At 42.2% G+C, this 18,082-nt stretch overlaps 1 protein-coding gene across 2 annotated transcripts in view; it reads left to right on the forward strand.

Moving 5' to 3' along the window:
• Positions 1 to 18,082, forward strand: part of LOC140211072 (receptor-type tyrosine-protein phosphatase gamma-like) — a 677,613-nt gene that overhangs the window by 519,590 nt on the left and 139,941 nt on the right. For both annotated transcript variants that reach the window (XM_072280498.1, XM_072280497.1), the window contains 2 exons: positions 7,461 to 7,569; positions 16,826 to 16,875. In XM_072280498.1, the coding sequence (XP_072136599.1) occupies positions 7,461 to 7,569; positions 16,826 to 16,875 (159 nt within the window). The remainder of the gene's footprint in view (positions 1 to 7,460; positions 7,570 to 16,825; positions 16,876 to 18,082) is intronic.

The raw sequence follows: 18,082 nt of genomic DNA on the forward strand, positions 1-18,082 counted from the left end.
CACATCTGTTCTCTTGAACACATAGACTTAAAAATTCCTCACTATATGATAACTTCAAAATCTTATAAGAATTACAGTCAGCAATCGTCATCATAAGCTGCTCAATCAATTTATAGAAACAACCCATTTAATGACTAGAGATATTTTGGCGCAGATATTTTCTTCTATGTTGGTGATGGGCACAAGGAATACATTCCTCTGGCAGCCACTAGGATATTGACAATGTTATATATCAGTGCTCTGCTGAAGCATTCACTCAAGGAACTGTGCTGTAAGATGGGCTATTCACATCAGTTACTAAAGTGAGCGTAAAGTTCAAGTAAACCAGCTGATTGAAATCCAGTAAACCATTGCAGGTTAATCACAGGTCATGATCCCTGAACCAATTTTCAGGGGTTATATTTTTAGATTGTGGAATATTTATTTATGTTCCTGCAGTAAAATGCTAACGTCCTCAAGAAACAAATGCCATTTTATTTTGGATTATGATTAAGAGTCATAGAGCACTGCAGCACAAAACCAGGTATCTTGGCCCATCTAGTCCATGCCAAACTGTTATTTTGCCTACTCCCATAGACTCGCACCTGGACCATAGCCCTCCCATGCATGAACTTATCCAAACTTCTAAATGATCCAATCGAACCCACACCCAACACTTCCACTGGCAGCTCATTCCACACTCACACCACCCTCTGATGAAGGTTTCCCCTTATGTTCCCCTTAAATATTTCACCATTCACCTGTAATCTACAACCTCTAGTTCTCATCTCACCCAACCTCAGTGGAGAAGGCTTGTTTGCATTTACCCTATCTATATACCCTCACAATTTTGTATACTTCTATTCAATCTTTCCCTTTAACTCAGGTCATCATTTCCAGCAACAATCTTGTAAATTTTCTCTGTAATCTTTAATTCTCATTGATACCTTTCCTGTAGCTGGAACTTCACATGGCATTCCAAATTTGTTCTCACCAAAGTCTTATACAACTTCAACATAACATCCAATTTCCTATATTCAATACTCTGATTTATGAGGGACAATGTGCCAGAAGCTCTCTTTATGACCCTATCTATGTGACGCCACTTTTAAGGAATTATGAATCTGTATGTTCTAACATCAAGGAACATTGCCTCAAAATGGGTCTGCACCTTAACCTGAAGAAGACTAAGATTTTGATTACTGGCAGCACAACCAATTTCAATCTCAATGGAGACGAAATTGAAGTGGTTGACAGTTTCAGTTTACTTGGATCAATGGTTAACACTGAAGTGGTAAGCAGTCAAGAAATCCAACAAAAAATCGCCCTTTGCAGAGCAGCTATGAAAGATTTAGAGAAGATCTTCGGGGACAGGAATCTATCTCTACATACAAAGATTCAACTTGTGCAGGCGATGGTGTTCTCAACAACATTATATGGATGTGAAAGCCAGACTGTAAAGAAGGATAAGAAGTGTATTGATGCCTTTGAACTGTGGTGCTGGAGAAGAATACTGTGCATCTTGTAGACCTCTCACAGAACTAACAAATCCACAACAACATCAAACCAAATCTCTCTAGAGGCTCAAATGACAAGACTTCGCCTCTTGTACTTGGGCACATTATGCAAAGAAACAGCTCCCTGGAAAAGGATATCATGCTCAGCAAAGTGGAAGGCTGCCAATCAGATGGATGGACACAATAAGGACAGCAATGAGTGCAGTGTTATCAACAATCAGCCACCGTTGCAAGGATCGAAACTTATTTAGGGCAACTATCCGTAGGGTCGCCATGAGTCAGCGACCACTCGATGGCACTTAACAGCAACAATGTTCCACTGCACTCCTTATTTAAATAGACAAAATTCTGGATTTTGACACTAAACATAAAAAATAAGTTGAGAAGGAATTTGGTGTTTCATAAAGGATACTTAGCTGACAGAATATTGGTTACATCAAAAAGCACAAGATGGTATAGACCTTGCCTATCACCTCCCATGTTTTCCCCATGCCCATACTTACCTTTTATAGTTATGAGTCTGATCTCATTGGACTGAAATGTCCTGGTCTCTTGAGGCTTAGTGTAAATGACAACAGGGCTTCCCTGGTGCTCTGAAGCTCCATTAATGCTGATAGCTTTCAAAGCCTCTTCAAGTGTCAAAGGTGTTGATGACTTTTAGTTGTTGCATTACACACAAAATGCTGGAGGAACTCAGCAGGCCAGGCAGCATCTATGGAAAAGAGTACAGTCGACATTTTGGGCCAAAACACTTCATCAGGACATGAGGAGTCAGAGTTAGAAGGTAGGAGGAAGAAACGCAACGTAGTAGGGGAAACGGGTGGTTGGTGGGGAGTGGAGTGGTGAAGTAAAGAGCTGGGAAGTTGATTGGTGAAAGAGATGCAGTGCTGGAGAAGAGGAAATCTGATGGGAGAGGACAGAAGGCCATGGAAGAAAGAAAAGGGGAAGGAGCACCAGAGGGAGGTGATAGGCAGATAAGGGGATGGGGAATAGAGGGAGCAGCATTACCGGAAATCAATGTTCATGCCATCAGGTTGGAGACGAACAAGATGGAATATAAAATGTTGCTCCTCTACCTGAGTGTGGCCTCATCATGACAGTAGAGGAGGCCATGGATTGACATGCCGGAAGGGGAATGGGAAGTGGAATTAAAGTAGGTGGCCACTGGGAGATTCTACTTTTTCTGGTGGACAGAGCATAGGTTCTTGGCAAAGCAGTCTCCCAATCTACGTCAGATCTCACCAATATACAGGAGGCCACACTGAGAACACTGGATACAGTAGATGACCCAAACAGACTCATAAGTGAAGTGTCGCTTCACCTGAAAGGACTGTTTGGGCCCCTGAATGGTAGCGAGGAAGGAGGTGTAGAGGCAGGTGTAGCACTTGTTCCACTTGAAGGATAAGTGCCAGGAGGAATATCAGTGAGAAGAAATGAGTGGAAAGGGAGTAGAAAGTCCCATAGGGAGTGATCCCTGTGGAAAGCAAAAAGTGGCGGGGGGGGGGGGTAATAAAAAGATGTGCTTGGTAGTGGAATCTCGTTGCCGATGGTGGAAGTTGCAGAGAATTATGTGCTGGACACAGAGGCTGGTGGGATGGTAGGTGAGGACAGGAGGAACCCTATCCCTGGTAGGGTGGCGGGATGATGGGGTGAGGGCAGACATGTGAGAAATGGAAGAGATACAGTTGAGAGTAACGTTGATGGTGAAGGAAGTAAAGCCCTTTTCTCTGAAGAAAGAAGACATCTCCTTCATTCTGGAATGAAAAGCCTCATCCTGAGAGTAGATGCGGTGGAGATGGAGAAATTGAAAGAAGGGAATGGCATTTTTAAAAGTAAAAGATTAGGAAGAGGTATAGTCCAGGTAGGTGTGAAAATCAGTGGGTTAACAACAGACATCAGCAGATAAGTTCTCTCCAGAGATAGAGACAGAGAGATTGAGAAAGAGGAGGGAGATGTCAGAAATGGACTAAGAAAATCTGAGGGCAGATTGGAAGTTGGAGGCAAAGTTAATGAAGTCATTGAGCTTCACTTGGGTGAGGGAAGCAGCACCAATGCAGTCATCGATGACGCTTAGGAAAAGTTGTGAAGTGACACCAGTGTAGGCTTGGAACATCTACTGTTCCACCTAGCCGACAAACAGCCAGGCATAGCTGGGACCCATGTGAGTACCCATGGCTACACATTTTGTTTCAAGGAAGTGGGGGGAGCCAAAGGAGAAATTATTCAGTGTGAGATCAAGTTCCGCCTGATGGAAGAGAGTGTTAGTGGAGGGGAACTGGTTGGGTCTGGTGTCCAGAAAGAAGCAAAGAGCTTTAAGGCCTTCCTGGTGGGGGATGGAGATGCACAGGGCCAAGAAATCCATGGTGAAAATAAGATGCTTGGGGCCAGGGAACTTGAAATCATTGAAAGAACAAGAGCATGTGAAGTGTTGCTGATGTAGGTAGGAAGGGATTGAACCAGGGGGAATAAAACTGAGTCAAAGTATGCAGATATGAGTTCAGTGGGGTAGGAACAAGGAGAAACAATGGGTCTACCTGGACAGGCAGGTTTGTGGATCCTGGGTAGGAGGTAGAATTGGGAGGTGTAGGGTGAGGGAACAATGAGGTTAGTGGCAGGGGATGGGAGATTCCCAGAGTTAATAAGGTTGGTGATGGTGTGGGAGACAATGGCCTGGTGCTCTTTAGTGGGATCCTGTTCGAGGGGTAAATAAGATGAGGTGTCTGAGAGTTGTCGCTGGGCCTCAGTAAGGTAGAGGGCAGTCCATCAGACTACTACAGCACCCTCCCTTACCCTCAGGTTTGAGGGTGAGGTTAGGATTAGTGTGGAGGGAGTGGACAGCAGTGCATTCAAAAGGAGTGTGGTTGAAATTGGAGAGGGGAATGGTGAAGTCGAGACGGCTGGTGTCCGTTGGCAGTTGGCAATGGATCAATCCGAAGCAGGCAGAAAACTAGAGTGGGGTGAACAAGAAGAGAAGGAAGGTTGAAGATCAGAGAAGGGGTCACTGGTTTGGGTTGGAGAGTCCTTGCCAAAGAAGTAGGGACAGAGACAGTTCACTATTCTCCATTCCCTTTTCACACTCTCACCTTACCTCCTCACCTGCCCATCACCTCCCTCTGGTACTCCTCCACCTTTTCTTTCTTCAATGGCCTTCTGTCCTCTCCTATCAGATTCCCCCCTTCTCCAGCACTGTATCAACTTATCAACTTCCCAACTCTTTACTTCACCCCCCCAACTTCCAGTTTCCCTTATCACCTTGCTTTTCTTCCTCCCCCCCCCCACCTTCTAACTCTGACTCCTCATTTTTTTTTTCTCTAGCCCTGCTGAAGGGTCTCGGCCTGAAGTGTCAGCTGTACTCTTTTCCATTGATGCTGCCTGGCCTGCTGAGTTCCTCCAGCATTTTGTGTGTGTGTTGCTTGCATTTCCAGCATCTGCAGATTTTCTCTTCGTTTGTGAAGGAATTTTGGTTGTTCTTTGTTTCCATGCTATTCAGAAGAATTCAATTTATAAAAATAAAACCATAAAAAATTAACATTTCAAAGCAAGTCAAAATAACTATTTTTGATAAAAAGAATTTGCCTTTTTTTGCCAGACAACCACAGCCTTACACTCCACTTTGAAATCAATGGTGTTATGAATCATGTGCTTTTCCCCAGTGTAAATTCTGGATGATTTAAGCATGCTCTACTCTTGATGGATGCAAACACCATCCGCCTTTTCATACTTCTGGGACTTCTGACAACACATGCACAGATGTCTGGAATTGCATATTTTTAAATAGCTTAATGCCATTGCTTTTGCTTAGAACTGCCAGCATTTGCCAGTAAGTTCTGGTCTATAATATATTTTAACAAGTTAAACTATGCCCTTATCCCAATAGGCAATTAAGTATGCAATTTCAAGCTAAAGCAAGCAATCTTGATTCATTTGGGTTGTTCAGTGAAGTAAATAACAATATCGCAAAAGGTTTATTTTCCCCCTATGCATTTTCTATACAGATGCCTGCCGAGAGGTAATGTTGCAGCTATATAGGACCCTGGTCAGACCCCACTTGGAGTACTGTGCTCAATTCCGGTCGCCTCACTACAGGAAGGACGTGGAAACCATAGAAAGGGTGCAGAGGAGATTTACAAGGATGCTGTCTGGATTGGGGTGCATGTCTTATGAGAATAGGTTGAGTGAACTCGGCCTTTTCTCCTTGGATCGACGGAGGATGAGGGGTGACCTGATAGAGGTGTACAAGTTAATGGAGCCATTGATCGTGTGGATAGTCAGAGGCTTTTCCCCAGGGCTGAAATGGCTAGCACGAGAGGGCATAGTTTTAAGGTGCTTGGATGTAGCTACAGAGGAGATGTCAGGGGGGAAGTTTTTTATGCAGAGAATGGTGAGTGCGTGGAATGGGCAGCCGGCAGCGGTGGTGGAGGCAGAAACAATAGGGTCTTTTCAGAGGCTCCTGGATGGCTACATGAGCTTAGAAAAATAGAGGGCAATGGGTAAAGCCTAGGTAGTTCTAAGGTAGGGACATATTTGGCACAGCTTTGTGGGCCGAAGGGCCTGTATTGAGCGTAAGTTTTCTAATGTTTCTCATATTTTAGAAACTCGAGAAATTCTGTAGATGCTGGAAATCCAAAGAAAACACCAGTCTTGATGAAGGGTCTCGGCACGAAACATGGACTGTTTACACTTTTCCATAGATGCTGCCTGGTCTGCTGAGTTCCTCTGGGATTTCGTGTGTTTTGCTTCTTAGATTTTAGCTCTTTTTTCATCATCTTCCTTCGAAACTGCTGGAATGCACAAAGCACAAAAAATATTAAAGGAGCTAAGGCTGTTGGCAGTGGGTCAGCTTCGGAAATGAAAACTTGAGGACGAATTTTAAACAATGCTTGAAGTCATTTTAGGATTCAGTTTCCATTCATTTTGGAAATTCTCCTGTCTTCTTTTCCAGTAACTGGGGTTTAAGTGCTAGGAATGATAATTAAAGTGGTAATCATTGATTGACATTTGAAATTTTGATGTAGTAGTGCTCATTAACTTTAGGAATTGTGCAGTGTTTTCAATTACGTATCCAAGAGTTAGACTAAACTTGGCAGCCTGCTGCCAGATTATTGGCAAATATTTATGAAATATTTTGCACCAGACTTTGTTAATGTTACATGCCAGCTCTGAATTCAATACTGACATAGTTTTGGATGTTCTATCTACACACGAGCGTTCAAACTATTTTACTAATAGCTGTCCAGGGAATCTACCATTAACTGGCATGCCAAGTGGCTGTCATACTCCAATATGTGAACTGCAGAGACCATATTGAGCAAAAAAAAACACAGGGAAACATGTTTTCTAGAATAGGGCACTCTTCAAATAACATGGACTTGTAATGGAGCCCTACCTACTGCCTTACCTTATGTTTAGCATGTTTTATAAAACCTGTTGTCATTGCACATTATTGCTACATAACCATGATATGCCTTTAGATAGACACAGCTGTATTCAAAAAATTAGCTTTAATACCACATTATCAGAATTTAAAAAGCTTGCATACATACTTCAGCTCAAAACTGGACATTGTTAACTGGTTATTCATGTGGTGTGTTTTGTTTTATTGTTGCTTAATCATAGTAAACAAGAGACATTGATATATGTGTTTACAAATCTAACCCCTTGTCTCTGAACCATATTTATATTGAATTTTTAAGTATATTTCTAACTTTACAAATTAATAGTTGTATTTTGCTGTGTAAAGTTATTATTTGAATAAATGGGTGCTCGCTGAGACTATTAATTATGTTTGCCAGTATTTAAAAAGATTGCTTGAATTGAACCCCAACTAATGAAACCAAGCAGAGGTTGTATGTAAAATCACCCACAGTTTGCTTGTTATTACTTTAAGGTTTTTACAGTCATTATCCCTACAATTTGGAGTTTAAATTATAAGAAGTAATTTACATGTTTGTATTTCTAACACAGGAAGCGATTATCAATCATGTGTCCCTGGATAAACTATACCTGTTTCGTGTACAAGCTGTGTGTCAGAATGATCTACGAAGTGATTTTAGCCAGACAATGCTATTTCAAGGTGAGCGAACATGGAAACACAAAGATTAGATTTTAATGTCTGGATTTATTTAAACTTAATAAATGGCCTGCTTCTGGTGATCAACAATGTGAGGTGAATGTAAATACAAATTCTCTTTCCTTTCCCCTTCCATTATTGGGCTTCCTCTTGTAATTTTGTCATCTGCATGTAGAATTGCATAAATCTAATTAATATGAAGTGCAACAAATAATTATAATAGCAAGGAGGCACGTTGATAGGTTTATAAATGACTGATTTTTGTGAGAAGAAGTTTTTGAATCAGTTTCAAAACACTCCATTAAAGAAAACATAAAGCATTTTCCTGGCACATACAATTTTACTGTACCACATTGGATCATGGCTGACAGTTGTGTATGTTTGTATATTCGATGACTTCTGTCATTCAAAAAGTCTGGAGGCATGGGATCTAGGGATTGGCTGCGTGGATTCAGAATTGCCTTGCTCACAGAAGGCAGAGGATGGTAGTAGATGGGATGTATTCTGTCTGAAGGTCAGTGACCAGTGGTCAGAGATTCAGTGATCTGTTCTGGGACCCCCTGCTCTTTGTGATTTTTGTATAAATTACTTGGATGAGCAAATGGAAGGGTTGTAGTGTTGTGGATAGTGTAGAAGGTTGTTGTAGGTTACACTGGGACATTGATGGAATTCACGGCTGGACTGAGAAGTGGCAGATGGAGTTCAATCTGGAACTCCACTTTAGAAGGTCAAACTTAAAGGCAGAATACAGGGTTAATGGCCGGAGATTTAACATTGTGGAGAAACAGATGGATCCCTGTTTCACATCCATAGATCCCTCAAAGTTGCAGTGCAAGTTAACAGAGTGGTTAAGAAGGCATGCAATGTGTTAGCCTTCATGAGTCGGGAGAATTGAGTTCAAGATCCACAAAGTAATTTTGCAGCTCCATAATACACTGGTGCGAGGACACTTGGAGTATTGTGTTCGGTTCTGGTCGCTTCATCATAGGAAGGATGTTGAAGCTTTAGAAAGAGTGCAGAGGAGATATACCAGGATTTGTCTGGATTAGAGACCATGCCTCATGAGGATAGGATGAGCAAGCAAGGACTTCTGAAGAGCAGGAGGATGACAGGTGACTTGAGGTGATATGAGGTATAAATAGAGCAGACAGCCAAAGACATTTTCCCAGGGTGAAACTGGTTAATGCGAGTGGGCATAATTTTACAGTGATTGGAGGAAAGTATGGGGGGATGTTGCAGGTAGGTTTTCTACTCAGAGGGTGGTAGGTGTGTGGAACACGCTGCTGGGGTGGTGGTAGAAGCTAGTACATTAGGGACACTTTAGAGACACTTGGATGAAGAAAAATGTAGGGCCATGTGGAAGTGAAAGGTTAGATTGATCTTGAAGTAGGTTAAAAGGTTGGTACAACATCATGAGCCAAAAGGCCTGTACTATGCTGCACTGTTCTATGTTGTATTTTCTTCCTGATTGCCTTGAATCTCCTAACACAGGTGGGCATCTGAGATGGTCCTCTGCAGCTCAGCAAACATTCTTATGCTGAAATGTATATATCCTGAAAGTTACAGGACTGTAGGTTTTTTTTTGTGTGCCATACTCTGCCAGAGCCTCGGCGACCACTTTTCAAGTGGTTGTCTTGGAGGTAAGATTCTGTGAGTGGTCCCCCACGTCCTTCTCACAGCGTAGTTTTTTTTTTATGAGGCCGAGATGCGAGCTCGACACTCAACCTGGCATGGACGGAAAGCGTGCCCGGGAGTGGCCCGACTGGGTTCGAACTCAGGAACCTTCGCTCCGGAGTCCGGCGCTGATGTCACTGCGCCACCAGCCGGCCTTATTTGATCAACTTTCTACATTTTAATTGTGAAGCAACAGATGACTAAAAGATCCAAAACCCTCATATTCACCCTTGACTAAAAGACTGTGTTCAGTTACCTTTGCTTTAAGCGTCCAACTCACATCATAAAGGCATTCAAAACACTTTTAGCTCCGTCCCTATCTCATATCCTCTCTCCCTGCTCAGCTTCAGGCTACTCATACCTGGTATTCTTTTCTTTATGCTGTTGTCTAACTTTAGAACATTAACAGCATTGTTTTGTTGGGTATATGCTGTATGTAAGTCTGTGTCTTTCTCATCTCTGGCACCCTAGCAATTTACATTTCATGAGTGCATGAAAGAAGAAAGACACATTGAAAATGGTAAACTGTAGTTGGGAAGGAAGCTGAGGTTGCACCATTTATGCAGCTGTAGATCAGAAAAAGATCTGGATTGAAAAGGTCTTTAAGAATGTTGAGGACATTGTAAATTTAGGACGTTTCAATCCTGAGCAACATACACAAAATGCTGGAGGAATTGAGCAGGTCAGGCAGCATCCATGGAAATGTATTAACAGCCGATGCTTCGGGCCGAAATCCTTCATCAGGACTGGAAAGGAAGGGGGAAGATGTCAGAAAAAGAAAATGGGGGGAAGGGAAGGAGGGCAAGCTTGAAGGTGAAAGTTTTCAATCTTGCACCTTCGGTTGCTTGTTTTAAAGAGAAGTCTTCAGTTTTATCCCTCTCTTGAGAATTAGTAGCCGAGCATCATCCTTCCTCTTATTCTCTCCCATAACTTATCATGACAGATTTTATTCTTGTCAAGTGCTGAGCTTAATAATGAAATGGTTTCATTGCCGAATGACAAAAATGTAGCTATCTGCTCCTTTGCAGACTCATTACGTACTATTATAAAGCTGCACTTGGACTCACATTAAATTCTGTAAATAGCAAGCGGATGACATAGCTTCTGGATTTAGATGGATGTGTGCTGGGTAGCAATCCATATAGAAAAACGACAAGTGAAGTAAATTGAAATCAGATTCAAGTTGGTACGTAATAAACTGCAATTTTAACAAAAACACACAAGACATTAAACTTATAAGGTGATTCAAATAAGAAGGAAGCAGTTGTTCAGTGCAAATCCAGTGATGCCTGACCAGAATGCATCAGTTTATAATTGCCATGTGTTCACTGATAGGAGAATGCACATGTGTGACCGTCACACCTTTTGCCTTTGGGTGAGGGTAAACGTGCCCAACAAAGGTCACCAGCAGAAAAAAAGATGGTAAAAAAAGATGGTAAGCTGCAACAGCATGTTACTGCAACACACATCAAAGTTGCTGGTGAACGCAGCAGGCCAGGCAGCATCTGTAGGAAGAGGTGCAGTCGACGTTTCAGGCCGAGACCCTTCATCAGGACTAACTGAAGGAAGAGTGAGTAAGGGATTTGAAAGTTGGAGGGGGAGGGGGAGATCCAAAATGATAGGAGAAGGCAGGAGGGGGAGGGATAGAGCCAAGAGCTGGACAGGTGATTGGCAAAAGGGGATACGAGAGGATCATGGGACAGGAGGTCCGGGAAGAAAAACAAGGGGGGGGGACCCAGAGGATGGGCAAGAGGTATATTCAGAGGGACAGAGTGAGAGAAAGAATGTGTGCATAAAAATAAGTAACAGATGGGGTACGAGGGGGAGGTGGGGCCTTAGCGGAAGTTAGAGAAGTCGATGTTCATGCCATCAGGTTGGAGGCTACCCAGACGGAATATAAGGTGTTGTTCCTCCCTCCTGATGAAGGGTCTTGGCCTGAAACGTCGACTGCACCTCTTCCTACAGATGCTGCCTGGCCTGCTGCGTTCACCAGCAACTTTGATGTGTGTTGCTTGAATTTCCAGCATCTGCAGAATTCCTGTTGTTAGCATGATAGTGCAAGAGGTTTTATTCAGTGCCAGGTGAAAAGAATGTAAAAGCTGCCTAAAAATTGTGAAGAAAAGAAGTCTTTACAAGTAGACAAATGAAAAACGAACCTGTATGTAGAAAAATTTACAAATATATGAAGGCTTTCTCCATGACACACTTTGTCTTTAACTTTCCAATATAACTATTCACCAACCATCAAATCTAACTCTAGCAAAGCCAGACTGGGCACTTAAATCTGCCCCTGCCTGGCCTTGAAGGAACAGGAAATTCTACTGTTGGTCGGGGGAGTGGGGGTGGGGAGGAGGGGGAGGGGGGAAGGAATCACGTGACTAGACCATAATAATTATTTCAGATGCAGAATTGGAACATTTTAAACAGGAATTCTAACATCCTACAATTTTATTCCACAACAAATGTCCTAGTTAAACCATAGATCAGTGTCCAAATGCTCAGATGAATATAAAAGAATAATGCCTCCCCACCGGCGGTGTTGCCTGTGTAGGGTGTCGTGTGCCTACCCCCACTAACTCAGGCATTATTTTAGGATGCCCCAAACTATCCTTTGAGTCTTTAGGGGCTGTTCTACTGTCTACAAACCGATGTAACAGAATGAGCGAAAAAGTAAATGAAACTGTTTGGAATGCCTGTGTCCAGAATCCTTATTTTTCTGAGTTATAAACGAGTAGAGCACATTAACTGAAGGGATTGTTTTGATTAGCCAAGCTAGCGATAGTTTTACTGTTGGGATGTATAAATGGTAAACTCCCAAGAACTACAGAACGGGAGGGCAAAGTATATGAACTACTGGGGAAACTAGACCAGGGACAGAAGGAAGATGAGAGACTAACCGGGTGAGGGGGCAAAGTTAGCAGGAGAATTAGCACTGGTAACCTGTTCTGTCACAATGACAACTTAACATATGATTTTGCATTTGTGAGTCCATAGCAAAAATAACTGCCCATGGTCATCAGGATTTTGAATTGCCTTCGAACCATAACTCATCTAGGTAAGAAGACATTTACCCTAGAAGCTAGAACATACAGTACTGTGCAAAAGTCTTATTGCACATACATATTTCATGACATATGTGAATGATAATAAACCTGATTCTGATATAGATCTATGTTGTGGACTGAGAGTGGAAAGGGCGCAGGGAGAGGAAAACCACGTTTAGGAAAAGGGGAACAGAGAAGAGAGGGAGCAGGAAGCACCAGAGAGACATTCTGCATTGATCAATAAACCAACTGTTTGAAATCAAACAACTTGCCTGGTGTCTAAGGGCTGATTGCATCTACACAGATGCCACACCCTGCCCCTGGCACTCCTTCTCTGCCACCTGTCCCATACCCCTCCCACGGCACTCCACCTTCACCATTCACCAACATCCATCGCTCCTTCCAATTTTACAAACTCGTTCTCCAGTCCATGTAGACAAATACAGTACTGTGCATATTTATACAGTACTGTACTTCGCTATTAATATGTGCCTAAGAGTTTTGCACAGTACTATATATTCCGGGAGAATGTATAAGAAGGGTTTAGAAATTTAAAATTTTTATCTTACAGTTAACAGCTATTATAAATGGGATAATAATAAGGAAAGGACTGTTGGTATTAGCATCTTAAAGCAGTCCTAATGTTTTACATAGTCATTAGAATGTGTTCGCAAAAACAAACTGCAAGAGATCAGCAGGTCAAGCAGCATCTGTGGAAGCAAAGGGAGAGTTGACTTTTTGCATCAAACCTGCATGAAGACTGTTATCACCCTGCTGAGTTTATCAAGCAATTTGCCTTTCGTTTCAGATGACAGCATCTGCCTTCACTTGTGTCTCCACTAGAGTATGTTGAAAGTGCATTCATTGCTGTAATATTAACTAATTTACAAACAAGAAGGCTGCATGAGCAAAAATGACTGAATACGGAAGCAGGGTGCATCCTCTGCTGATCAAAATGATGACATGAGCTTGCTGATTGCTTGTTCTTGAAGTACACTCTTTTAACAACATGCCCCCGGGTGCAGTCTTCAGCTGCAAAATTAGTTCAAAGGTGATCAGAGATCCAGGAGAACACAGGAATTCTCTGAGCACTGTTGTCAGCTTCTGACTTAGAATTCCTTGGCAGCTGATGTTTCCAAAATTATTTTGAAATATTCAAGCATTATGGACAAGTAAACACTATTTTCTTAATAAAAGTTGAAATTATAGGGAGTAAGGAGGTCTAAGGTTTGTATTTGTACACAATAGTATGGGAATAATTAACAGATCTGAAATATAATAAATCTACATGATATGATGATCTGCAACCTGGGGTTTTAAAGGAGCTGAAAGTGGAGATAGTTGATGCACTAGTCATCACCTTTTAAAATTCCACATATTCTCAAATGCTACTGCCAGATTTGAAGAGTGGGTTTCAATACGTACATTTAATGTCAGAGAAATGTATACAATATACATCCTGAAATTCTTTTTCTTCGCAAACATCCATGAAAACAGAGTGCCCCAAAGAATGAATGACAGTTAAATGTTAGAACCCCAAAGCCCCCCCGCTTCCCCTCCCATGCATAAGCAGCAGCAAAGCAATGATTCCCCTCCCCACCAGCAATAAAGCATCAGCACCCCCCACTGAGCACTCAAGCGTGCAGCAAAGCATCAATAAAGACACAGACTTGCAGTACCCCAAAGACTACTCGTTCACCCAGTAATTTGACCACAGGCTCTCTCTCCCCCTAATAAGGGAAAAGGAGATGTCCCCGTTTCACAGCGAGCGGGGAGGCAACAAAACAACTTGCCAATTTATGGTGTTAGAAGTCTGTTGCATTGCTTTTTCCGAGCTCTGTGCCCAAAGAACTCGGGTCTCTGGGCACACAGCCAACAGCCAGCTTGCTGCTTTCGATCTTTCACCTCCCACGATGCACCAGGCGGCAGCACCGACCTCAAGTCCACCCACCTCCAGAGCCATGAAAATCCGGCACCCTGAAGGTGCACTAGTCTTCAAGGCTGCGTCCTTGGCATGTCGAAAAGTGGCCAGTCATGAGTGGGTCCCATTTCCACAAAGAGCCAAAGTCAGCAAGTAACTCTAGGTCAGGGTCTTCAAAAGAACTCCGAAAAGGCAAAAAAGGGATATTAAAGATGGAAATAGAGCTGTTTCCAAAGATGCAAGCAAAGGAGTTGCCATTATGTGCCATCATTTTCCTAAGCTCAATCTGAGGGTGATGCATGTTTACTATTTTAAAAAGCAAGGAGAGAAAATGCAGGTATAGATCACTTAGCCTGACATCCAGAGAAGGGAAAATGCTGGAAATGATATCAGAGAACTTAGAAGATAATAAAAGATTCACATCTAATTGCTTAATTTAATGTCTTATTCATTTACTTCATTTAATGTCACTTAATGTCTCATTCATTCAAGCCTCCAACTCGATACAGTACTTCTTCAGTAATGCACTGAATTATCTGCCTGGTTTAGTTGTTGATATGCTTGAACCTGCAATAATTCAGACCAATTACGAGCTTAATGAAGGTAAAGAAACGTTTTGTTTTTGCTAAGGAACATGAACAATTTATCCTATTGGACATGTGGTAGGGAAAAATGTCAATGAAAATCATTTAAATTTTGGTTCGTAGTTGTGCCTGTGGTAGAAGATAAACTTATAGTGACACCGTTATTGTAAATCATTTTGTCATTCTGACATGGTGGTCCTTGAGGTTCAGCCCAGACTACTGTGGTTTGAAATGGATCAAGAAACCTTATTCCCATTCGTTGGTCCCCTGCTGCACAGCTCCAGTCTGGGAGAAAGTGTTCTTATATCACCGGAACAATGAAAACTCATGGTTCAAGCACTTCTACTGTTCTTGCATGCTTCTTTTGAACCTCTGAGCTGTGATGTACCTGATACTGAGGATCCTTTGGGAAATACTGTAGTGATGTCCTAAAACACATCACAGTACAAAAGAGAAGGTGCTGGTGATGTTGAGGCATGTAAAGATGGTTAAATTCCTTAATTTAAAAAGGGCTGCAAAGAAAAGCCAGGAAACTACAGATACTAAGCCTAACAATACTGATGGGAATGTTACTGAAAGAGATTCTGAGAGACAGGACCTATCTGCATTTATAACGGCAAGGACTGATTAGGGATGGTCAGCATGGGAAATCGTGTCTCACTAATTTGATTCAGCTTTTTGAAGAGGTGACCAAACAGACTGATGAGGACAGGGCAGCAGGTTTTGCCTATGTAAACATTGGCAAGGTGTTCAACAAGGTCCAACATAGTGGAGTGGTTCAGAGGATTAAATCACATTGGATCCACAGTGGGCGAGCTAATTGGATATAATATTAGCTTGATGGTAAGAGTCAGAGCATGGTAATGGAGGGATTTTTTTTTCCATATTGGATGGAGGTCTCTGGCCAGTGATGTGCTGCAATGATTGGTGCCTGGTCTTCTGTTGTTTGTCATATTTATTAACAAATTGGATAGGAATGAAGTTAGCATGGTTAGCAAATTTACTAATCTGATAGCGAAGAAGGTCCAAGACTACAACAAGATCTAGATCACCTGGAAAAGTGGGCCAAAGAATAGCAGATGGAATTTAACTCAGCCAAGTGTGAAGATAGGAAGTTACAACAGGAGAGAGCTTATCAGTAATTGACAGGAAACTGGGGAGAGTTGCATAACAGAGAACTGGGGCTGGGGGGGGGGGTACAAGTACATTCTTCCCTTAAGGCAGTGGCATAGATAGAGAAAATGGTTTAGAAAGTGTATGGCCTGCCTGCCTTCTTCAGAAGAGTATTGAGTACCTAGATCTGCTGGGATTGTGTTCCCTGGAGCTAAAGAGAAGCATAAGATAAGGTGAATGATTACAGACTTCTTTCCCCCAGGTTTGTGGGAAAAAGGGTCTAGGCTTAAGGTGCAAGAGAAAGATTTAAAGAGACCTGACAGACAACATTTTCACACAGAGGGCGGTGAGTTCATGGAAACAACTGACAAACAAAGTGGTAGTGGAAGTACAATTAGAACACTTTAAAGGTATTTGGACAGGTACATGGATAGTAAAGATTTAGAGAATTTGTGCCAAATACAGGCAAATGAGATAAGTACAGGAAGGTAGCTTGATAAACATGGGCAAGTTGAGGAGAAGGGCTCCTTTCTGAGTTGTATGACTTCTTTAACCTCTAGTCAAGTACCTGGTCCCATTTCTTGGTGTGTGCAACTTGCAACTTTAATGGCCAGAAACACTTCAAGTCATACACAGCATTCTTTTATGCATAAGTTAGGCAAGTGAAAAATAAGTGTAAATGATATATTCTAATCCATCTTTAGGCTTTAGCATTTTAGTTATAAACAGAACTATGCAAACTAATAGGCAATCTATCTTTTGAAATCAAGGCCAAATTATTTGTTGCTGTATTCATGTCTTTGGGCAGATATGATACACCAAATTTTGCTAGATTTCAATATGGTTTCTTTTGTAACAATTTCTGTATAATTTTGAATATTTTGAGGAAATTATTAATATTGAAATATTTTGTTCCTCTCCAGCTAACACAACTAGAATATTTGAAGGAACCAGGATTATAAAAACAAGAATGGTATGTATAGAAATTAATCTTTAATGTTTAAAATGCATAATTTTATTTGTTTCTAAAATCAAGTGACATCCAATCTTTGTGCATGCAGGAAAAATGAGAGGAAACGATAGCGTCATTGTCTATCTTCGAACATTTGCTTCTTGCAGCTGATTTTCATTTCTTAATGCTCCATGTGGATTGGTGTTACATTTGGGCATTGCTGATAAAGGCAGCAGAAAGTCCCATCTGGTACAGCTGCTACCTCGTGTCTCTAGGAACCTCTGCCTCCAGTATGAAGCTTGCAATTTCTCCCAGGATGGTTTCCCTAGCAGTGCTCCAGTTTCCTCTTGCATTGAAACAGAGAAATATAGAAAACCTACTGCACAATACAGGCCCTTCGGCCCACAATGCTGTGCCGAACATGTACTTACCTTAGTAATTACCTAGGGTTACCCATAGCCCTTTATTTTTCTAAGCTCCGTGTTCCTGTCCAGGAGTCTCTTAAAAGACCCTATCGTATCCATCTCCACCACGGTCACCAGCAGCCCATTGCACACACTCACTACACTCTGTGTAAAAATTTTCCCCCTGACATCTCCAGTGAAGCTACTTCCAAGCACCTTAAAACTGTGCCCTCTCATGTTAGCCATTTCAGCCCTGGGTAAAAGCCTCTGACTATCCACACGATCAATGCCTCTCATCATCTTATACACCTCTATCAGGTCACCTCTCATCCTCCACTGCTCCAAGGAGAAAAGGCCAAGTTCACTCAACCTATTCTCATAAGGCATGCTCCCCAATCTGGGCAACACCCTTGTAAGTCTCCTCTGCACCCTTTCTATAGTTTCCACATCCTTCCTGTAGTGAGTCGACCAGAATTGAGCACAGTGCTCCAAGTAGGGCCTGACCAGGGTCCTATATAGCTGCAACATTACCTCTCGGCTCTTAAACTCAATCCCACGGTTGATGAAGGCCAATGCACCATATACCTTCTTAACCACAGAGTTAACCTGCGCAGCAGCTTTGACTGTCCTATGGACTCGGACCCCAAGATCCCTCTGATCTTCCACGCTGCCAAGAGTCTTACCATTAATACTATACTCTGCAATCATATTTGACCTACCAAAATGAATCACCTCACACTTACCTGGGTTGAACTCCATCTGCCACTTCTCAGCCCAGTTTAGCATTCTATTGATGTTCCGCTGTAACCTCTGACAGCCCTCCA

Source organism: Mobula birostris, chromosome 16 (assembly GCF_030028105.1).
Source record: "Mobula birostris isolate sMobBir1 chromosome 16, sMobBir1.hap1, whole genome shotgun sequence".
Lineage (NCBI taxonomy): Eukaryota > Metazoa > Chordata > Chondrichthyes > Myliobatiformes > Myliobatidae > Mobula > Mobula birostris.